The sequence below is a fragment of the Oncorhynchus mykiss genome, chromosome 11, assembly GCF_057628025.1.
Source record: "Oncorhynchus mykiss isolate SJ-2025 chromosome 11, ASM5762802v1, whole genome shotgun sequence".
Taxonomy (NCBI): Eukaryota; Metazoa; Chordata; class Actinopteri; order Salmoniformes; family Salmonidae; genus Oncorhynchus; species Oncorhynchus mykiss.
In genome coordinates, this window is record NC_143032.1 from 6,667,501 (window position 1) to 6,691,648 (window position 24,148).

Here is a 24,148-nt window from a genome sequence, read left to right on the forward strand (position 1 = left end):
CACGACTGGGCAATCTGGATGATGTTTTTTCTCGCCTGAATGATCTGCATCTAGGATTACAAGGACTCTCCGCAACTATATTCAATGTGCGGGACAAAATTAAGGCTATGATTAAGAAGTTGGAGCTCTTTGTCTGCATTAACAAGGACAACACACAGGTCTTTCCAACATCGAATAATTTTTTGTGTGCAAATGAACTCAAGCTTACGGACAATGTCAGATGTGGTATAGCGAAGCACCTGAGTGAGTTGGGTGCACAATTACAGGTACCTTCCAGAAACGGACGACACAAACAACTGGATTCGTTGTCCCTGTCATGCCCTGCCTCCAGTCCACTTACCGATATCTGAACAGGAGAGCCTCATCGAAATTGTAACAAGCGGTTCTGTGAAAATGTTATTTAATCAAAAGCCACTGCTAAATTTCTGGATTGGGCTGCGCTCCGAGTATCCTGCCTTGGCAAATCGCACTGTTAAGACACTGATGCCCATTGCAACCACGTACCTATGTGAGAGTGGATTCTTGGCCCTCACTAGCATGAAAACGAAATACAGGCACAGACTGTGTGTGGAAAATGATTTAAGACTGAGACTCTCTCCAACCCAACATTGCAGAGTTATGTGCATCCTTTCAAGCACACCCTTCTCATTAACCTGTGGTGTGTTATTCACAATGTTTGATGAAAAAATAAGGTTTTATATGTAATATTTGACTAAATGCTTGTGTTCCTAGCTCCAACAGTAATATCTAACTAAATGCTTGTGTTCCTAGCTCCAACAGTAATATCTAACTAAATGCTTGTGTTCCTAGCTCCAACAGTGCAGTAATATCTAACTAAATGCTTGTGTTCCTAGCTCCAACAGTGCAGTAATATCTAACTAAATGCTTGTGTTCCTAGCTCCAACAGTGCAGTAGTATCTAACTAAATGCTTGTGTTTCCAGTTCCAACAGTGCAGTAATATCTAACTAAATGCTTGTGTTCCTAGCTCCAACAGTGCAGTAATATCTAACTAAATGCTTGTGTTCCTAGCTCCAACAGTGCAGTAATATCTAACTAAATGCTTGTGTTCCTAGCTCCAACAGTGCAGTAGTATCTAACTAAATGCTTGTGTTTCCAGTTCCAACAGTGCAGTAATATCTAACTAAATGCTTGTGTTCCTAGCTCCAACAGTGCAGTAATATCTAACTAAATGCTTGTGTTCCTAGCTCCAACAGTGCAGTAATATCTAACTAAATGCTTGTGTTCCTAGCTCCAACAGTGCAGTAGTATCTAACTAAATGCTTGTGTTTCCAGTTCCAACAGTGCAGTAATATCTAACTAAATGCTTGTGTTCCTAGCTCCAACAGTGCAGTAATATCTAACGAAATTCTTGCTCAGGGGGAAAGTCAAATGTGTGGAATAAATTTGAAATGCTTCGGTTTAGGCCAATTTATTGTCAACGTTAACTATTCAATGATAGCTTTTATTATTTATATAAAAAAATAAAATGCTTGATTGCATTTCACGTCATGCATGACTCGTATGCTGTATGATGGCATGACTCGTATGCTGTATGATGGCATGACTCGTATGCTGTATGATGGCATGACTCGTATGCTGTATGATGGCATGACTCGTATGCTGTATGATGGCATGACTCGTATGCTGTATGATGGCATGACTCGTATGCTGTATGATGGCATGACTCGTATGCTGTATGATGGCATGACTCGTATGCTGTATGATGGCATGACTCGTATGCTGTATGATGGCATGACTCGTATGCTGTATGATGGCATGACTCGTATGCTGTATGATGGCATGACTCGTATGCTGTATGATGGCATGACTCGTATGCTGTATGATGGCATGACTCGTATGCTGTATGATGGCATGACTCGTATGCTGTATGATGGCATGACTCGTATGCTGTATGATGGCATGACTCGTATGCTGTATGATGGCATGACTCGTATGCTGTATGATGGCATGACTCGTATGCTGTATGATGGCATGACTCGTATGCTGTATGATGGCATGACTCGTATGCTGTATGATGACATGACTCGTATGCTGTATGATGGCATGACTCGTATGCTGTATGATGGCATGACTCGTATGCTGTATGATGGCATGACTCGTATGCTGTATGATGGCATGACTCGTATGCTGTATGATGGCATGACTCGTATGCTGTATGATGGCATGACTCGTATGCTGTATGATGACATGACTCGTATGCTGTATGATGGCATGACTCGTATGCTGTATGATGACATGACTCGTATGCTGTATGATGGCATGACTCGTATGCTGTATGATGGCATGACTCGTATGCTGTATGATGACATGAGCTCATACATTGTTGGTTGATACAGTAGCTTAGATATTGAATCATTCCTGGGACCACCATTAACGTACAAATATACGCACGCATGACTGTAAGTCACTTTGGATAAAAGCGTCTGCTCAATGGCACATATTACCCAAAACCCCACTGAGAGACCCACGACAGGCCATGCCTGGAAAGGGCAGCAATCACTACACATGGAATAGAACTGCCTCGTTCAAAAACAGAGTGGCCAAACTGAAGCTTTCAGTCCTCTGTATCCTTCTCTTTCAATCCCTGTTGTGTATGTATGTGTGTATGTAAATGTGTGTATATGTGTGTGTGTGTGTGTGTGGCACTGTGTGGGCCCTGGGATGTGCAGTCTTGCAGAGGCCTGTTGTCCCTCTTTGTCTGTCTGGCTGCTAACGCAGAGTGGATGCCCTGCTCTCTTTGCACAGAGGAATAGACAGTTACATCACTCTGCCTCTCACTCACTCTTAGACAAAGAAGCCTATAGGATGTTAGAGTGAGAGGGACAGAGTGAGAGGGACAGAGTGAGAGGGACAGAGTGAGAGGGACAGCGGGAGAGGGACACAGTGAGAGGGACAGAGTGAGAGGGACAGAGTGAGAGGGACAGAGTGAGAGGGACAGAGTGAGAGGGACAGAGGGACAGAGTGAGAGAGACAGAGTGAGAGGGACAGAGGGAGAGGGACAGAGTGAGAGGGACAGAGTGAGAGGGACAGCGTGAGATGGGCAGAGGGAGAGGGACAGAGGGAGAGGGACAGAGGGAGAGGGACAGAGGGAGAGGGACAGAGGGAGAGGGACAGAGGGAGAGGGACAGAGTGAGAGGGACAGCGGGAGAGGGACAGAGTGAGAGGGGCAGAGTGAGAGGGACAGCGTGAGAGGGACAGCGTGAGAGGGGCAGAGTGAGAGGGACAGAGGGAGAGGGACACAGTGAGAGGGACAGAGAGAGAGGGACAGAGGGAGAGGGACAGAGGGAGAGGGACACAGTGAGAGGGACAGAGGGAGAGGGACAGAGGGAGAGGGACAGCGGGAGAGGGACAGAGTGAGAGGGGCAGAGTGAGAGGGACAGCGTGAGAGGGGCAGAGTGAGAGGGACAGAGGGAGAGGGACACAGTGAGAGGGACAGAGGGAGAGGGACAGAGGGAGAGGGACAGCGGGAGAGGGACAGAGTGAGAGGGACAGAGTGAGAGGGACAGAGTGAAAGTGAGAGGTAGAAAGCGAGGGTGTGTGCGTGTTTGAGTCCGTCCCTGCATGAGTGAGTAAGTGAGTAATTGTGTGTGTGTGTCAGTGTGTGAGTGTTAGTCTTTCTCTCAGTGTGTGTGTACACAGGCTTACAGGGTGCCAGGTCTTGCCAGCCAGCCAGCCATGTGTTTAACTGTCTTTCAACCAGGTTGTATAGTGGGTATTCTGACTGAGTTGACTTAGTTTACCAGCCATGTCCATGGGCCAAGTCCAGAACCAGACCAGCTACACGTCCAGAACCAGACCAGCTCCAAGTCCAGAACCAGACCAGCTCCAAGTCCAGAACAAGGCCAGCTACACGTCCAGAACCAGACCAGCTCCAAGTCCAGAACCAGACCAGCTACACGTCCAGAACCAGACCAGCTCCAAGTCCAGAACCAGACCAGCTCCAAGTCCAGAACCAGATCAGCTACAAGTACAGAACCAGACCAGCTACACATACAGAACCAGACCAGCTACACGTACAGAACCAGACCAGCTACACGTTCAGAACTAGACCAACTACACATCCAGAACCAGACCAGCGACAAGTCCAGAACCAGACCAGCTATTTCACCCCAAATTACAGGGGTGAGTCTGCCTGTTACAGAGCACAGGCAGAGGATGGGTTCACACAGTCCAGGGGCTGGGTTGGCAGGACAGATCAGAGCTGGCCGGGCCAGGGGTTGGGTGGGCAGCATAGATCAGAGCTGGCCTGGCCAAGGGTTGGGTGAGCAGCATAGATCAGAGCTGGCCTGGCCAGGGGTTGGGTTGGCAGCATAGATCAGAGCTGGCCTGGCCAGGGGTTGGGTTGGCAGGACAGATCAGAGCTGGCCTGGCCAGGGGTTGGGTTGGCAGCATAGATCAGAGCTGGCCTGGCCAGGGGTTGGGTTAGCAGGACAGATCAGAGCTGGCCTGGCCAGGGGCTGGGTGGGCAGCATAGATCAGAGCTGGCCTGGCCAGGGGTTGGGTGGGCAGCATAGATCAGAGCTGGCCTGGCCAGGGGTTGGGTTGGCAGGACAGATCAGAGCTGGCCTGGCCAGGGGCTGGGTGGGTTAGAAAATGAGGAGATGACTAAAACCGGCATGACCATCTCTCTCCACTGGGCCTGCACAGACGGTCTGTCTGGGTCACGTCCAAACAGTCTCAAACAGCTTCCTTGCTACCTTTGTCAGCTGAAAGGACTTGGACCATAGATCGTATAAAACACGAGACCGTGGTATAAAAGTATTGTCAACATAACGATGAGACATGCCACAACTGTTTCTACTCCTGGTCCTGACTGTGTGTACTGGAGCGACGGGTTTGATGATGCAAGCAAACTCTCTGCCCCCCCCCGGCCGTCAGCACCAGCAAACTCTCTGGCCCCCCCGGCCGTCAGCACCAGCAAACTCTCTGCCCCCCCCCCCGACCGTCAGCACCAGCAGGCATACCTTACTTTGGTCTCGGTTCCGTTAGCTTGCCCCAGATAAAAAGTCTAAATCATCTCAAACTGCAAAATTACACACATTACTTATGACTACAAAACACTTATACGAGGCTAGGGTCGGACTATTCTCCTCGTCTTCCCTCGTTTTAGATAGCTGGCATTTAGACGCCAGACGTCACATTTGATTTCACACTAAAGAAAGCAATCATCTAGATAGACATTATAACTCTCAAAATCTACCCAAGCATTTAATTTCAGCAAACAAAATTAAACTCCTAATTTCCAGGTCACTTTGGCAGGACTGGAGTTAAAAAAGAAGAGACTGTCAAGACAGATTACACAAGGCAGGTTACACGAGGCAGGTTATACGAGGCAGGTTATACGAGGCAGGTTATACGAGACAGGTTACACGAGACAGGTTACACGAGACAGGTTACACGAGACAGGTTACACGAGGCAGGTTACACGAGGCAGGTTACACGAGGCAGGTTATACGAGGCAGGTTATACGAGGCAGGTTATACGAGGCAGGTTATACGAGACAGGTTATACGAGACAGGTTACACGAGACAGGTTACACGAGGCAGGTTACACGAGGCAGGTTACACGAGGCAGGTTACACGAGACAGGTTACACGAGACAGGTTACACAAGGCAGGTTACACGAGGCAGGTTATACGAGACAGGTTACACGAGGCAGGTTATACGAGACAGGTTACACGAGACAGGTTACACGAGGCAGGTTACACGAGACAGGTTACACGAGACAGGTTACACGAGGCAGGTTACACGAGACAGGTTACACGAGACAGGTTACACGAGACAGGTTACACGAGGCAGGTTATACGAGACAGGTTATACGAGACAGGTTACACGAGACAGGTTACACGAGACAGGTTACACGAGACAGGTTACACGAGGCAGGATATACGAGACATGAGATATGAGACAGGTTACACGAGACAGGTTACACGAGACAGGTTACACGAGACAGGTTACACGAGACAGGTTACACGAGACAGGTTACGCGAGGCAGGATATACGAGACATGAGATATGAGACAGGTTACACGAGACAGGTTACACGAGACAGGTTACACGAGGCAGGATATACGAGACATGAGATATGAGACAGGTTACACGAGACAGGTTACACGAGACAGGTTACACGAGACAGGTTACACGAGACAGGTTACACGAGACAGGTTACACGAGACAGGATATACGAGACATGAGATATGAGACAGGTTACACGAGACAGGTTACATGAGACAGGTTATTACGAGACAGGTTACACGAGACAGGTTACACGAGACAGGTTACACGAGACAGGTTACACGAGACAGGTTACACGAGACAGGTTACACGAGACAGGTTACACGAGACAGGTTACACGAGACAGGTTACATGCGGTTGAGGCATTTATGCACAACAACAATGACACACTTCCTTGCTCTGGCAAAAAAATAAAATATTTTTTAGAAATCTCCAGCACCAACCCATGCATCGTGTGATTTTAACCAATTATGAAGAGGCATTTCCTACGAAATGCCTACTGATGTCACACCCTGACCTTAGAGAGCCTTTTTATGTCTCTATTTGGTTTGGCCAGGGTGTGATTTGGTGTGGGCATGTTTTTGTATTCTATGATTTTGTATTTCTATGTTTTGGCCGGGTATGGTTCTCAAATCAGGGACAGCTGTCTATCGTTGTCTCTGATTGGGAATCATACTTTAGGTAGCCCTTTTTCCCTCCTTCAGTGTGGGAAGTTAACTTTGTTAGTGGCACTATATCCCTGTAAGCTTCACGGTTGTTTTTTTTGTTTGTTGTTTTGTTGGCGACATTTTGAAATAAAAAGGAAAATGTGCGCTCACCACGCTTCACTTTGGTCCGCTTCTTTTGACGGCCGTGACAACTGATCGTCTACTAATTGGTTGATAATGTCATTGGAAACCCATACAGTGCCTTTGGAAAGTATTCAGACCCTTTGACATTTTTCACATTTTGTTATGCTACAGGTTTATTCTAAAATTGTATTTTATTTAAAAATTAAACACAGAAATACCTTACTTACATAACTATTCAGACCCTTTGCTTTGAGACTCAAAATTGAGCTCAGGTGAATCCTGTTTCCATTGGTCATCCTTGAGATGTTTCTACAACTTGACTGGAGTCCAACTTGATTGGACATGATTAGGAAAACCACACATCTCTCTATATATAGTTGAAGTCGGAAGTTTACATACACTTTAGGTTGGAGTCATTAAAACTAGTTTTTCAACCACTCCACAAATTTCTTGTTAACAAACTACAGTTTTGGCGAGTCCGTTAGGACGTCTACTTTGTGCATGACACAAGTCATTTTTCCAACAATTGTTTACAGACAGATTAATTCACTTATAATTCACTGCATCACAATTCCAATAGTTCAGACGTTTACATACAATAAGTCGACTGTGCCTTTAAACAGCTTGGAAAATTCCAGAAAATTATGTAATGGCTTTAGAAGATTCTGATAGGCTAAAAGATATCATTTGAGTCAATTGGGGGTGTACATGTGGATGTATTTCAAGGCCTACATTCAAACTCAGTGCCTCTTTGCTTGACATCATGGGAAAATAAAATAAATCAGCCAAGACCTCAGAAGAAAGTTGTACATCTCCACAAGTCTAGTTCATCTTTGGGAGCAATTTCCAAATTCCTGAAGGTACCACGTTCATCTGTACAAACAATAGTACACAAGTATAAACACCATGGGACCGCAGAGCCATCATACCACTCAGGAAGGGGACGCGTTCTGTCTCCTAGAGATGAACGTACTTTGGTGTGAAAAGTGCAAGTCAATCCCAGAACAACAGCAAATGACCTTGTGAAGATGCTGGAGGAAACCGGTACAAAGTATCTATATCCACAGTAAAACGAGTCCTATATCAACATAACCTGAAAGGCTGCTCAGCAAGGAAGAAGCCACTGCTCCAAAACCGCCATAAAAAAAGCCAGACTACGGTTTGCAACAGCACATGGGGACAAATATCGTACTTTTTGGAGAAATGTCCTCTGGTCTGACGAAACAAAAATATAACTGTTTGGCCATAATGGCTTAAGGACAACAAAGTGAAGGTATTGGAGCGGCCATCACAAAGCCCTGACCTCAATCCTATTGAAAATGTGTGGGCAGAACTGAAAAAGCATGTGCGAGCAAGGAGGCCTACAAACCTGACTCAGGTACACCAGCTCTGTCAGGAGGAATGGGCCAAAATTCACCCAACCTATTGTGGGAAGCTTGTGGAAGGCTACCCGAAATGTTTGACCCAAGTTAAACAATTTAAAGGCAATGCTACCAAACACTAATTGAGTGTATCTAAACTTCTGACCCACTGGGAATGTGATGAAAGAAATAAAAGCTGAAATAAATCTTTCTCTACTATTATTCTGACATTTCACATTCTTAAAATAAAGTGGTGATCCTAACTGACCTAAGACAGGGAATTGTTACTAGAATTAAATGTCAGGAGTTGTGAAAAACTGCGTTTAAATGTATTTGGTTAAGGTGTGTGTAAACTTCCGACTTCAACTGTATAAGAGCAAAGTACAGAGAGATCCTTGATGAAAACCTGCTCCAGAGCACTCAGGACCTCAGACAAAGTACTGAGTAAAGGGTCTGAATACTTATGGAAATGTAATTTCATTTTTTTTGTGTTATTTATAAATGAGCAAAAATATTTTTTTTAAAGTTGTTTGCTTTGTCATTATGGGTTATTGTGTGTAGATTGATGAGGGAAAAACAATTGAATCCATTTTAGAACAAGGCTGAAACCTAACAAAATGTGGAAAAAGTTAAGGGGTCTGAAAACATTCCTAAGGCACTGTATCTTCCTCTATTTTTCCCCTCCACAAAACATAGGAACTCTCCATTTTCACATACTGTATGTTGATGTTGGGGTGGTGCTGGAGATGATAAATATGAATCTGACATTTAAAAAAAACATTTCCCTTTAACAACAACATTTCCCTATAACACCATGGGCAGAATCATAATGTGTCTGTGAGTGTGTGCTTCCTGCTCTGTGAGAAACAGCACAGCAGCAGTTTCCTCATCCCTCATTAGAGGCTGAATCACATGAAGGATCAGAGCATGGCAAAGGGGGGGGGGGGGGGGTTCTACGTTGGGCTCAGGCAGGCTAGACGAAGGAAATCCCCCAGCGAAGCACCTCTTTCCTGCTGCTCCCCCCCCCTCTCTGGCAAACCCTGGCCTGGGAGGTAATGAAGTCAATACTGGCAACCAACCCTGGCCTGGCCTGCGCTGGCACCAGCTGCGGAGGTAATGAAGTCAATACTGGCAACCAACCCTGGCCTGGCCTGCGCTGGCACCAGCTGCTGAGGTAGTGAAGTCAATACTGGCAACAAAGACCTGGCCTGGCCTGCGCTGGCACCAGCTGCGGAGGTCATGAAGTCAATACTGGCAACCAACCCTGGCCTGGCCTGCGCTGGCACCAGCTGCTGAGGTAATGAAGTCAATACTGGCAACCAACCCTGGCCTGGCCTGCGCTGGCACCAGCTGCTGAGGTAATGAAGTCAATACTGGCAACCAACCCTGGCCTGGCCTGCGCTGGCACCAGCTGCTGAGGTAATGAAGTCAATACTGGCAACCAACCTTGGCCTGGCCTGCGCTGGCACCAGCTGCTGAGGTAATGAAGTCAATACTGGCAACAAAGACCACAAGAGCGGAAATTTACCTTTTTTTGTAGCTGCTGAAATACGATGCCCATAGCAAACCCACGATGTTGCACAACATTTTAATAACATTTCATACATCAATCCTTGTTTTTATTCAAAGTATTTTCCGTGTCAATGCTGTGGGTTTCCTCTACGAGATGACGTACTACCACTTTTCAGTCTACGTTTCTTTCCGGGGGTTTTATTTGAATGTTACTTCCTACCAGCATGTTTATTCATCAGAAACAAAGTTCTTCTTCTTCGTGAGTCGCGACTGAGCTGAGCCAATCAGCTTTCTTTACTGTAGCCGTCTGTGCAAATCAAAATAGGGGGTGCAAAGTTACGCGCCTTCTTCTTCTTCTTCTTCTACTTCTTCTTCTACTTCTTCTTCTTCTACTTCTTTACCGGCAAATGATCATAAATCCATTGGATAATTTGTCAAGTTTCACTTATGTTTTAGCTAGCTAGTCTGTATTTATAAATATATATTACCATTTTATAAATGGTAAATTGCTTGTGATATGAATACATTTTGAAACCTAGCTCCCCCCCCCGTCGCTCCAAGATGAATGGTTTCGACCACGCTCCACTGCTTTGATTGGTGCAGCTAGAAACCACAAGGGTCTATCCTACAATGAAAAAAAAGCATCCGCAAAAGAAAAAATCCACAAATGTATCTATTTTCTAGTTCTGATGTTAAAAGGGTTAATGTTCTCTTATTTAGAAAAATAGTCCTGATCCTATAGGCCTAAACGATATCCCAAACAACTAGCAATACACTGTGAACAAAAATATAAATGCAACATAAATAAAAATGTTAGGCCCTATAAATAAATTAGGCCCTAAATCTACGGATTTCACATGACTGGGAATACAGATATGCATCTGTTGGTCACAGATACCTTAAACAAAAGGTAGAGCTGAGTTTGGATCAGAAAATCAGTCAGTATCTGGTATGATCACCATTCGCCTCATGCATAGAGTTGATCAGGCTGTTGATTGTGACATGTGGAATGTTGTCCCCACTCCTCTTCAATGGCTGTGAGAAGTTGTTGGATATTGGAGGGAACTGGAACACTGTTGTACACGACGATCCAGAGCATCCCAAACATGCTCAATGGGAGACATGTCTGGGGAGTATGCAGGCCATGGAAGAACTGGGACATTTTCAGCTTCCGGGAATTGTGTACAGATCCTTGCGACATGGGGCCTTGTATTATCATGCTGAAACATGAGGTGATGGCGGAGGATGAATGGCACAATAATGGGCCTCAGGATCTTGTCATGGTTTCTCTATGCATTCAAATTGTCATCGATAAAATGCAATTGTGTTTGTTGTCCGTAGCTTATGCCTGCCCATACCATAACCCCACCATGGGGCATTCTGTTCACAACGCTGACATCAGCAAACCGCTCGCCCACACAACGCCTTACACGAGGTCTGCCATCTGCCCGGCACAGTTGAAACTGTGATTCATCTGTGAAGAGCACATTTCTCCAGCGTGCCAGTGGCCATCGAGCGTGGGCATTTGCCCACTGAAGTCGGTTACGATGCCAAACTCCAGTCAGGTCGAGACCCTGGTGAGGACGACGAGCACGCAGATGAGCTTCCCTGAGACGGTTTCTGACAGTTTATGCAGAAATTCTTCGGTTGTGCAAACACACAATTTCATCAGCTCTCCGGGTGGCTGGTCTCAGACGATACCGCAGGTGAAGAAGCCGGATGTGGAGGTCCTGGTCTGGTGTGGTTACACGTGGTCTGTGGTTGTGAGGCCGGTTGGACGTACTGCCAAATTCTCTAAAACAACGTTGGAGGCGGCTTATCGTAGAAAAAAATGTAGCTTAAATTCTCTGGCAACAGCTCTGGTGGACATTCCTGCAGTCAGCATGCCAATTGCACGCTCCCTCAAAACTTGAGATATCTGTGGCATTGTGTAAATGTTAGAGTGGCCTTTTATTGTCCCCAGCACAAGGTGCGCCTGTGTAAAGATCCTGCTGTTTAATCAGCTTCTTGATATGCCACACTTGTCAGGTGGATGATCCTCACTAACAAGGGATGTAAACACATGTGTGAACAACATTTGAGAGAAATACATGTTTTTGTGCGTATGAACAATTTCTCAGATGTTTTATTTCTGCTCTTGAAACATGGGACCAACACTTTACATGATGCGCTTATATTCTTTGTTCAGTGTATTTTCTGTCTTTTCAATACCCCAAAACATTTTTCTAATCTAGGAGGTATTCAAATCATTTCGCTGTGTATTTTGGATATGGAAACAAGGCATTAGAATGTACCAGAAGCCATCACAATAGATAGAGATGGTTGGCAACTTTTTCCTATTTTGACTGGCCATTGTGCTTGTGAAAAACATTGCCTCTTCCCTAAACAGGAGTGAAGATTGGACTATAAAAATGTGGTTTCCTGTATTATATCACATTCTTATTTTATATTTTTTCTTATTGTTGTTGTCGAGAAGGAACATGTATATAGAGTAGCCAGCCAAATAGTAAAAGTAGCCCGCCAGGTGCCCCCTCCCCCACCTGGGTTTCCCCCCAGGACTCAAAATGTATCGCTAAATGAGCTCTATTCACCATCTCCATCAACTGTTTTCATACATGATCTGCAGATAATAGCCAAAAAGCCTAGGCCTACCAGTAGCACATGCAAATGATGTCACCGATGCGATTCGATAGGCTACACAGACTGACGAGAAGAGAGTCACTCACTTCAGCGTCACTGTCTGGCAAGCCCCGACTTCCTAGGAAAATAAACCTAGGAAGTAATTCACTGGAAACATCACTGGGGCCAAGCTTCCTGACATCCAGAGGAAGGCCCAAAAATTGTCAAAGACCCCAGCCACCCCCAGTCATAGACTGTTCTCTCTACTACCGCATGGCAAGCGGTACCGGAGTGCCAAGTCCAGGACCAAAAGGCTCCTTAACAACTTCTATCCCCGAGCCATAAGTCTGCTGAGCAATTAATCAAATGGCCACCTGGATTATTAATATTGACAGCCCCCCCCCCCTCCACTGCTGCTACTCACTGTTTATTATTTGTGCATAGTCTCTCTACAAATTACCTTGACTAACCTGTACCCCCGAACATTGACTCGGTACCGGTACACCCTGTATATATTGTTATGTAATTTTCTTGTGTTAATTTTGGATTTTTTAAATATTTTTTATTACTTTAGTTTATTTAGTAAATATTTTCTTAAACTCTATTTCTTGAACTGCGTTGTTGGTTAAGGGTTTGTAAAGAAAGCATTTCACGGGTAAGGTCTACATTTGTTGTATTCGGCGCATGTGACAAATACAATTTGATTTGACTGCCAGGCACCTATCCTGTCCTTAGTTTGCTAGTAGATACATATCGTTCTTTCTAGCGGGAGAGGGCTCGATGGGACTAGCAAATTGAAACCTTAAATTACAAGTAGTCTCGTTAAAGATGCACTACTAAATTGCTCCGCCATTTCCTTGTTGCTAAGATTCTAATTAGTTCTCTTAATTTTCAGTTTATGTTACAAAACAAACATGTACAGTGTAGAGAATCATTGTACCATCTAAACCGCTGTGAAATATATCTTTCATAAACAAAAAATATTGTATTTTCAGCTGTTTGAAGATGGTGTACGAAACCGAAAGTAAGAGAACTTTAGAAAGGGAAGCATAGAAATAGCACACATAGAACAAGGTCTACAGCTTCTCCGACTTGTTTTCGATGCGAATGACGGATCTACAACACACATTTCTATGTGAATTTGGTCAGGTCGCCCGTAAATTTACATAATTGCAGCTTTACTACGAAGTGTAAAATGTAGCCTGTAGTTGAAAATGAATAGCCGACGGCAGGCGCTAATGGAAAACACAGAGAAAGCATTTCGTTGGACGGGTGTATACCATGTGTATCCCGTACATATGGCAAATTAAGACTTGGAACTTGAGGAACCCACCACACACACACACACACACACACACACACACACACAAAACAATAAATGTGTCCTCTACAGGTGTTAGGCTGTACGGTTTACACAGTGTTAGCTTCAGTGTCACGATCGTCGTCGTGAGGAGACCAAAGCACAGCGTGATGTGAATGCATCTTTTTTTTTTTAATGAAAGACGAAAAACACGAAGTACACTAAACAAACAAACAGAATAACAAGACGACCTGTGACCGCTATCAAAACTGAGTGCAAACATGCACCATCACATAGACAATAACCCACGAAATACCCAAAGAAGATGGCTGCCTAAATATGGTTCCCAATCAGAGACAACGATAAACAGCTGCCTCTAATTGAGAACCAATCTAGGCAACCATAGACATACAAAACACCTAGACTAGTTAACAATCCCATAAACCTACAAAACCCCTAGACAGTACAAAAACACGTCACACCCTGACCTAACCAAAAGTTTTAAAGAAAACAAAGAATACTCCGGTCAGGAAGTGACATTCAGACAGGTCTTAGGATTACAGTGTCTGACTGTTGTGGCCATGTCAGCCTGTAAAGAGACTAAAAAGGGAAACCAGTGGAGGTGTGAGAGCTTAGAGTGGAACTCACAGCGTTTTAGCAACATAAAATCTTATTAAAATGTGTTCATATACACCCTCAGGAAGAATATTTAATTTTTTCATTTTCGGACAAGCGAGCACTTAGATATGGGGCAGCAGGGGTTAGAGTGTTGGACCAGTAACCGAAAGGTTGCTAGATCGAATCCCCGAGCTGACAATGTAAAAACAAACAGTCGTTCTGCCCCTGAACAAGGCAGTTAACCCACTGTTCCCCGGTAGGCTGTTATTGAAAATAAGAATTTGTTCTTAACACTAGATATGGTTATTTTCACATGATCATAAATTCCTAGAATGTTTGGGAATCACATATACTTGAGCATTTGTGAAAACTCTATAGCAATATAGAGAGGGAAAGCGGTCGTGCATTTGGACAATTAATAGACACCGCAGCAACTAAATCCTAATAAAAACATATTGTAAGGACCGATGCTGGAGATGAGAAGCAGGTACGGGGAGTTGAACATTTAATGAGGAAGAGACAGGTTACCGGACAGGAACAGAGTCAGCACACAGGGAAACAAGGACATACGACAATCAATGCAGAAGCAGGGAACAGAGCGGGGAACCAGACAGATATGGGGAAGGTAATGACAGAGGTGAATCCAGGTGAGTCCAATAATTGCTGATGCACATGACGGGGTCAGGGGGGAGGAGCGGGAGCAGGCGTGACAACATCTGTCTTGTCCAGGAACGGAGCCAATGCAGACCGGTGAGCCATAGCAAATCAGAGCTACAGTAGGCCTATATGCAAATAAGTCATTCGCCACACGGGCCTGCCATCATTCTCTTTGAACTGGACTGTGTGTTTACAGGAAGTAGGGCCTGTCATCATTCACTTTGAACTGGACTGTGTGTTTACAGGAAGTAGGGCCTGTCATCATTCACTTTGAACTGGACTGTGTGTTTATAGGCAGTAGGGCCTGCCATCATTCACTTTGAACTGGACTGTGTGTTTACAGGAAGTAGGGCCTGTCATCATTCACTTTGAACTGGACTGTGTGTTTACAGGCAGTAGGGCCTGTCATCATTCACTTTGAACTGGACTGTGTGTTTACAGGAAGTAGGGCCTGTCATCATTCACTTTGAACTGGACTGTGTGTTTATAGGCAGTAGGGCCTGCCATCATTCTCTTTGAACTGGACTGTGTGTTTACAGGAAGTAGGGCCTGCCATCATTCACTTTGAACTGGACTGTGTGTTTACAGGAAGTAGGGCCTGTCATCATTCACTTTGAACTGGACTGTGTGTTTACAGGAAGTAGGGCCTGTCATCATTCACTTTGAACTGGACTGTGTGTTTATAGGCAGTAGGACCTGCCATCATTCACTATGAACTGGACTGTGTGTTTACAGGCAGTAGGGCCTGCCATCATTCTCTTTGAACTGGACTGTGTGTTTACAGGAAGTAGGGCCTGCCATCATTCACTTTGAACTGGACTGTGTGTTTACAGGAAGTAGGGCCTGTCATCATTCACTTTGAACTGGACTGTGTGTTTACAGTCAGTAGGACCTGCCATCATTCACTTTGAACTGGACTGTGTGTTTACAGGCAGTAGGGCCTGCCATCATTCACTATGAACTGGACTGTGTGTTTACAGGAAGTAGGGCCTGTCATCATTCACTTTGAACTGGACTGTGTGTTTACAGGAAGTAGGGCCTGCCATCATTCACTTTGAACTGGACTGTGTGTTTACAGGAAGTAGGGCCTGCCATCATTCACTTTGAACTGGACTGTGTGTTTACAGGCAGTAGGGCCTGCCATCATTCACTTTGAACTGGACTGTGTGTTTACAGGAAGTAGGGCCTGTCATCATTCACTTTGAACTGGACTGTGTGTTTACAGGCAGTAGGGCCTGCCATCATTCACGTTGAACTGGACTGTGTGTTTATAGGCAGTAGGACCTGCCATCATTCACTTTGAACTGGATTGTGTTTTTACAGGAAGTAGCAACAGCGTGACTTTAGATCATTAGAACACATTCACCAAAAGCCACAAAATACACCTGAATGTATTTCTGTAAATATGTAAATACCACGGGAGTCCTCTTACATTTGGGAACTTCACAGTCACAGATAAAATCTAATGAGGGAACAGTAGATAAACCCTCTCAAACTTTTTCAGCTAGTTGACCGTCAAAATTGCACAGATAAACGATGGGGAATAGTAGCCTGCTCGTACATCTGCATAGGATTTTTAATGAATTTATTTGCAAATTATGGTGGAAAATAGGTCGTTCAAGTTCACTGTATCTGCCCCACTGTATCTACATAGGAGGCTGTATATAACATTTTAACATAAGAAAATGTATATACCAAAGTATTGAGATAAACTTTTGTTATTGACCAAATACTTATTTTCCACCATAATTTGCAAATAAATTTATTAAAAATCCGACAATGTGATTTTCTGGATTTTTTTTTCTGATTTTGTCTGTCATAGTTGAAGTGTGCCTATGATGAAAATTACAGGCCTCTCTCTCATCTTTTTAAGTGGGAGAACTTGCACAATTGGTGGCTGACTAAATACTTTTTTGCCCCACTGTATACAGAATGTTGGTGCCTGCGTAGAGGTGGATCAGGGAATCACCCGCAGCAAGAGCGACATCGTTGATATATACAGAGAAAAGAGTCGGCCCGAGAATTGAACCCACCCCCATAGAGACTACCAGAGGTCCATACAACAGGCCCTCCGATTTGACACACTGAACTCTATCTGAGAAGTAGTTGGTGAACCAGGCGAGGCAGTCATTTGAGAAACCAAGGCTGTTGAGTCTGCCGATAAGAATGTGGTGATTGACAGAGTCGAAAGCCTTGGCCAGGTCGATGAAGATGGCTGCACAGTACTGTCTTTTATCGATGGCGGTTATGATACTGCACTGTCAGAAATAGAAGCACAAGCATTTCGCTACGCTCGCATTAACATCTGCTTACCATGTTTAACATTTTATTTGATTTTATTTCAACTGTTGACTCATTTATAATCACTTGTGTGTCCACGAGCAATGACTGGCTCAATTATACACCATTTCATTTAATGTCAAGAGAAGCGAAAGTGTGTGAAGACTGAAAACATACCTCAAAATTGTATTCCCTGTCTGTCCTGCTCTGTGACATCCCCTTCAGTACAATCTTCTCTATATGTACAGCTGTAAGGAGTAGAGGGAAGAGGATTAACACATACATTCCTATTAGAGGTCGACCGATTAGGATTTTTCAACGCCGATACCGATTATTGAAGGACGATTTTTTTACATTTATTTGTAATAATGACAATTACAACAATACTGAATGAACACTTATTTTAACTTGATATAATACATCAATAAAATCAAGTAAATAATGGAACATGTTCAATTTGGTTTAAATAATGCAAAAACAAAGTGTTGGAGAAGAAAGTAAAAGTGCAATATGTGCTAAGTAAGAAAGCTAACGTTTCAGTTCCTTGCTCAGAACATGAGAACATATGAAAGCTGGTGGTTCCTTTTAACATGAGTCTTCAATATTCCCAGGTAAGAAGTTTTAGGTTGTAGTTATTATAGGACTATTTCCCTCTATACCATTTGTATTTCATTAACCTTTGACTATTGGATGTTCTTATAGGCACTTTAGTATTGCCAGTGTAACAGTATAGCTTCCGTCCCTCTCCTCGCTCCTCCCTTGGCTCGAACCAGCAACACAACGACAACAGCCACCATTGAAGCAGGTTACACCAGCCTCATCTCGGGAGTTGATAGGCTTGAAGTCATAAACAGCGCAATGCTTGACGCACAACGAAGAGCTGCTGACAAAACGCACGAAAGTGCTGTTTGAATGAATGTTTACGCGCCTGCTTCTGCCTACCACCGCTCAGTCAGATACTTAGATACTTGTATGCTCAGTCAGATTATATGCAACGCAGGACACGCTAGGTAATATCTAGTAATATCATCAACCATGTGTAGTTAACTAATGATTATGATTGATTGTTTTTTATAAGATAAGTTTAATGCTAGCTAGCAACTTACCTTGGCTTATTGCATTCGCGTAACAGGCAGTCTCCTTGTGCAGTGCAACTAGAGAGAGGCAGGTCGTTATTGTGTTGGACTAGTTAACTGTAGGGTTGCAAGATTGGATCCCCCGAGCTGACAAGGTGAAAATCTGTCATTCTGCCCCTGAACAAGGCAGTTAACCCACCGTTCCTAGGCCGTCTTAGAAAATAAGAATTTGTTCTTAACTGACTTGCCTAGTTAAATAAAGGTATAATTATTATTTTGTTTATTTAAATTGGCGGCCAAAAATACAGATTTCCGATTGTTATGACTTGAAATCGGCCCTAATTAACTGGCCATTCCGATTAATTGGTCGACCTCTAATTCCTATCTAATTCCTATTAGGGGGTTTAACGGTTCACCAAACCTACGGTTCGGTACGTATTGCGGGTTTGGGGTCACTGTTCGGTTTCGGTGCAGTGGGGAAAAATAAAAATGTTATAAAATACAAAGTAATGTTGTTCCTGATTCCATATACAATACATGACCAAAAGTATGTGGACACCTGCTCGTCAAACATCTCATTCCAAAATCATGGCCATTAATATGGAGTTGGTCCTCCCCTTTGCTGCTATAACAGACTCCACTCTTCTGGGAAGGCGTCCCACTAGATGTTGGAACATTGCTGCTATAACAGCCTCCACTCTTCTGGGAAGGCTTTCCACTAGATGTTGGAACAATGCTGCAGGGACTTGCTTCCATTCAGCCACAAGAGCATTGTGCAGACTAGTCAAGTTCTTCCACAACGATCTCGACAAACCATTTCTGTATGGACCTCGTTTTGTGCACAGGGGCATTGTCATGCTGAAACAGGAAAGGGCCTTCCCCAAACTGTTGCCAAAAAGTTGGAAGCACGGAATCGTCTAGAATGTCATTGTATGCTGTAGCGTTAAGATTTACCTTCACTGGAACTCAGGGGCCCGAACCATGAAAAACAGCCCCAGACCATTATTCCTCCACCAAATGTTACAGTTGGCACTATGCATTCGGGCAGGTAGCGTTTTCCTGGCATCCACCAAACTCTCTGTCCATTGGCTATTCTTATTGAGCAGTGGCAACAAACTCTCTCTGTCCTTCGCCGAAGGCAAAAATGTTCCTAGACTGGAGATTTAAATGATGATGGAGAATCCTCATCTGCTCACCATCGTAGAGAACTAGTTCCCAGCTGTGCCTCAACAAAAGGACCGTTTCAAATGCGACAGTTAAGATTCGAATTTTGATGAGCTGTTTAATGGAATAGCCTGACATTTCTTGCCATTTTTTTGCTCAGATTTACGCAGAGGGGCCGAGGGTTTTATCGGTTTTTGTATATATTTTTTGTGCATTCACTCGGATTCAGTGTGGACCGAACCGAGGTCCCCGTACGGAACAGTTCCATACGAATACATGTACCATTACACCCTTAATTCATATTGGACTTAGTTTACTGTAATAGTAGTGTGTGTTTGACTATAGTGTGTATGTGACTGTGTTGTCATTCGCTTCCCAGCTGACCGTGGATGTGATTGTGCTGTATACGCCTGTCTGTCTGTCTGTCTGTCTGTCTGTCTGTCTGTCTGTCTGTCTGTCTGTCTGTCTGTCTGTCTGTCTGTCTGTCTGTCTGTCTGTCTGTCTGTCTGTCTGCCTGCCTGCCTGCCTGCCTGCCTGCCTGCCTGCCTGCCTGCCTGCCTGCCTGCCTGCCTGCCTGCCTGCCTGCCTGCCTGCCTGCCTGTCTGTCTGTCTGTCTGCGGCGTACCTTCCCTCTGGGTCCTGCAGCTGGGGGGTGTCTGGCTGGCACACTGTCTCTGCCCCTGCGTCCTCTCATCCAGACTGGCTTCAGTGGTGACGGCAGCTGGGCCCAGGTACTCTGCTTCCTGGGCCTTGGGAAAACACAAAGCAACTAGTGAGTAGAAAGCCTTGAACACCGCAGCTGCACTCAGGCAATTAAATACACGATGACATCCCACGAAGGAAGGACACCAAGATGAATAAAACTATCAAGCTCCCAGAACATCTGTCAGGCGTGCTATCTGTTCTAATATTAAACGTTGCTGCTGGTGCTATCGTCGTGGTGGTGCTATCGTTAATGGAGGTGCTATCTGTTCTAATATTAAACGTTGCTGCTGGTGCTATCGTCGTGGTGGTGCTATCGTTAATGGAGGTGCTATCTGTTCTAATATTAAACGTTGCTGCTGGTGCTATCGTCGTGGTGGTGCTATCGTTAATGGAGGTGCTATCTGTTCTAATATTAAACGTTGCTGCTGGTGCTATCGTCGTGGTGGTGCTATCGTCGTGGTGGTGCTATCGTTAATGGAGGTGCTATCTGTTCTAATATTAAACGTTGCTGCTGGTGCTATCGTCGTGGTGGTGCTATCGTTAATGGAGGTGCTATCTGTTCTAATATTAAACGTTGCTGCTGGTGCTATCGTCGTGGTGGTGCTATCGTTAATGGAGGTGCTATCTGTTCTAATATTAAACGTTGCTGCTGGTGCTATCGTCGTGGTGGTGCTATCGTTAATGGAGGTGCTATCTGTTCTAATATTAAACGTTGCTGCTGGTGCTATCGTCGTGGTGGTGCTATCGTCGTGGTGGTGCTATCGTTAATGGAGGTGCTATCTGTTCTAATATTAAACGTTGCTGCTGGTGCTATCGTCGTGGTGGTGCTATCGTCGTGGTGGTGCTATCGTTAATGGTGGTGCTATCTGTTCTAATATTAAACGTTGCTGCTGGTGCTATCGTCGTGGTGGTGCTATCGTCGTGGATGTGCTATCGTCATGGTGGTGCTATCTGATCTAATATTAAACGTTGCTGCTGGTGCTATCGTCATGGTGGTGCTATCTGTTCTAATATTAAACGTTGCTGCTGGTGCTATCGTCGTGGATGTGCTATCGTCGTGGAGGTGCTATCGTTAATGGAGGTGCTATCGTCGTGGTGGTGCTATCGTCGTGGTGGTGCTATCGTCGTGGAGGTGCTATCGTCGTGGTGGTGCTATCGTCGTGGTGGTGCTATCGTCATGGTGGTGCTATCGTCGTGGAGGTGCTATCGTTAATGGAGGTGCTATCGTCGTGGAGGTGCTATCGTCGTGGAGGTGCTATCGTCGTGGAGGTGCTATTGTCGTGGAGGTGCTATCGTCGCGGTGGTGCTATCGTCGTGGAGGTGCTATCGTCGTGGTGGTGCTATCGTCGTGGAGGTGCTATCGTCGCGGTGGTGCTATCGTCATGAAGGTGCTATTGTCGCGGTGGTGCTATCGTCGTGGTGGTGCTATCGTCGTGGTGGTGCTATCGTCGTGGTGGTGCTATCGTCGTGGAGGTGCTATCGTCGTGGTGGTGCTATCGTCGTGGTGGTGCTATCGTCGCGGTGGTGCTATCGTCGTGGTGGTGCTATCGTTGAGGTGGTGCTATCGTCGTGGTGGTGCTATCGTCGTGGTGGTGCTATCGTCGTGGTGGTGCCATCGTCATGGAGGTGCTATCGTCCTTCAGGGACCCACGGTGTTGTTAATGAGGTGGATGACAGCAGTTAGCCTCCACACACACACACTGGGGGACGCACGGGCACATCACACACACACTTACGCCCACACACACACACACACACTTGCACTGTTTGCAGCCCATGAGACGGGGTCAGTCAGGGCTTTGGTCCCCTGCTATCAGTTAGGAGCTGACAAACACAGACTGACAGTTAGCCTCCGCTGAAGGTCAGAGGAGAACAGAGCACAGTTCAGCCCCCAGCGTATCAGTGCAACACAAGCCTCTCAGATTCAGTAGAACTTGTACCAGTAGGCCCGTATTAAAATAGCAATAGCCTAGTCCTAGTAGGGCTGTGGCGGTCACGACAAACGTTGTCAGCCTGTGATTGTCGGGCCTCATGGTAATCGACCATCAATTAACAAACACATTTATCGTCTCCCTGGCTTCCACACACAGCCTACAAGCCACTGATGCAGACCTTTGGAACATCTACAGTCTAATAAATCCATGTAATATAGTCTACACCATCACAATAAATCCATGTAATATAGCCTACACCTTCACAATAAATCCATGTAATATAGTCTACACCTTCACAATAAATCCATGTAATATAGCCTACACCATCACAATAAATCCATGTAATATAGCCTACACCTTCACAATAAATCCATGTAATATAGCCTACACCTTCACAATAAATCCATGTAATATAGTCTACCTACACCATCACAATAAATCCATGTAATATAGTCTACACCTTCACAATAAATCCATGTAATATAGTCTACACCTTCACAATAAATCCATGTAATATAGTCTACACCTTCACAATAAATCCATGTAATATAGTCTACACCATCACAATAAATCCATGTAATATAGCCTACACCTTCACAATAAATCCATAATTTATTTTAGACGGGTGTAAAGAACATGATATGAAGAAAAATTTATTATATTTCAGAAGAACAGAATACCATGCTCTGAGTTGTCTTTACGTTAGGTCCTGATCTGGCTGTGGGCTACCCTCCATGAGCAGACAAGATTTTGCTTAGAATTCCATGGCATTATTTTATAGTATGAAGAATACAATTGCACAAAGCTGAATAAAATAGAAATATTTTCTCCAAACAGTTTTGAGGGAGTGTGCAAATTCAGCTATTCTGTGTTGAACAGTTACCAAAGAAATAGGTACACCTAAACTCAGCAAAAAAGAAACCTCCCTTAAAATCAGGACCAGGTCTTTCAAAGATAATTCGTAAAAATCCAAATCACTTCACAGATCTTCATTGTAAAGGGTTTATTAAACACTGTTTCCCATGCTTGTTCACTGAACCACAAACAATTCATGAACATGCACCTGTGGAACGGTCGTTAAGACACTAACAGCTTACAGACGGTAGGCAATTAAGGTCACAGTTATGAAAACTTAGGACACTAAAGAGGCCTTTCTACTGACTCTGAAAAACACCAAAAGAAAGATGCCCAGAGTCCCTGCTCACCTGCGTGAACGTGCCTTAGGCATGCGCAAGGAGGCATGAGAACTGCAGATGTGGCCAGGGCAAAAAATTGCAATGTCCGTACTGTGAGACTCCTAAGGCAGCGCTACAGGGAGACAGGATGGACAGCTGATCGTCCTCGTAGTGGCAGACCACGTGTAACAACACCTGCACAGGATCGTTACATCTGAACATCACACCTGCGGGACAGGTACAGGATGGCAACAACAACTGCCCAAGTTACACCAGGAACGCACAATCCTTCCATCAGTGCTCAGACTGTCCGCAATAGGCTGAGAGAGGTTGGACTGAGGGCTCGTAGGCCTGTTGTAAGATAGGTCCTCACCAGACATCACCGGCAACAACGTGCTTTTCACTGACGAGTCACGGTTTTGTCTCACCAGGGGTGATGGTCGGATTCATATTTATCGTCGAAGGAATGAGTGTTACACCGAGGCCTGTACTCTGGAGCGGGATCGATTTGGAGGTGGAGGGTCCGTCATGGTCTGGGGCGGTGTGTCACAGCATCATCGGACTGAGCTTGTTGTCATTGCAGGCAATCTCAACGCTGTGCGTTACAGGGAAGACATCCTCCTCCCTCATGTGGTACCCTTCCTGCAAGCTCATCCTGACATGACCCTCCAGCATAACAATGCCCCCAGCCATACTGCTCGTTCTGTGCGTGATTTAGTAGGCTATGTAAATGTTGCGCAACATGAGCTCTCATGAAGTGTTTGATTAGATTTTAGATCATATTTACATTGATGTCAGAGTGATTAGAGGGACAATAGAGTGCTGAGTTCCAGGCAGTTAGAAAGTTCAGTAGGCTACTAATAATCAGCAGCAGCATCAGAGCTTGGAGGAGCCGTAATTACCGTGACTAAACAGTCAAAT

At 44.9% G+C, this 24,148-nt stretch overlaps 1 protein-coding gene across 2 annotated transcripts in view; it reads right to left on the reverse strand.

The window, feature by feature from the left end:
* Nucleotides 1–24,148, reverse strand: part of LOC110536539 (zinc finger CCHC domain-containing protein 2) — an 80,023-nt gene that overhangs the window by 44,702 nt on the left and 11,173 nt on the right. For both annotated transcript variants that reach the window (XM_036934746.2, XM_036934745.2), the window contains exons 2-3: nucleotides 20,039–20,162; nucleotides 17,351–17,421 (exon numbers count right to left, since the gene is read on the reverse strand). In XM_036934746.2, coding sequence (XP_036790641.2) covers nucleotides 17,351–17,421; nucleotides 20,039–20,162 — 195 coding nt within the window. The remainder of the gene's footprint in view (nucleotides 1–17,350; nucleotides 17,422–20,038; nucleotides 20,163–24,148) is intronic.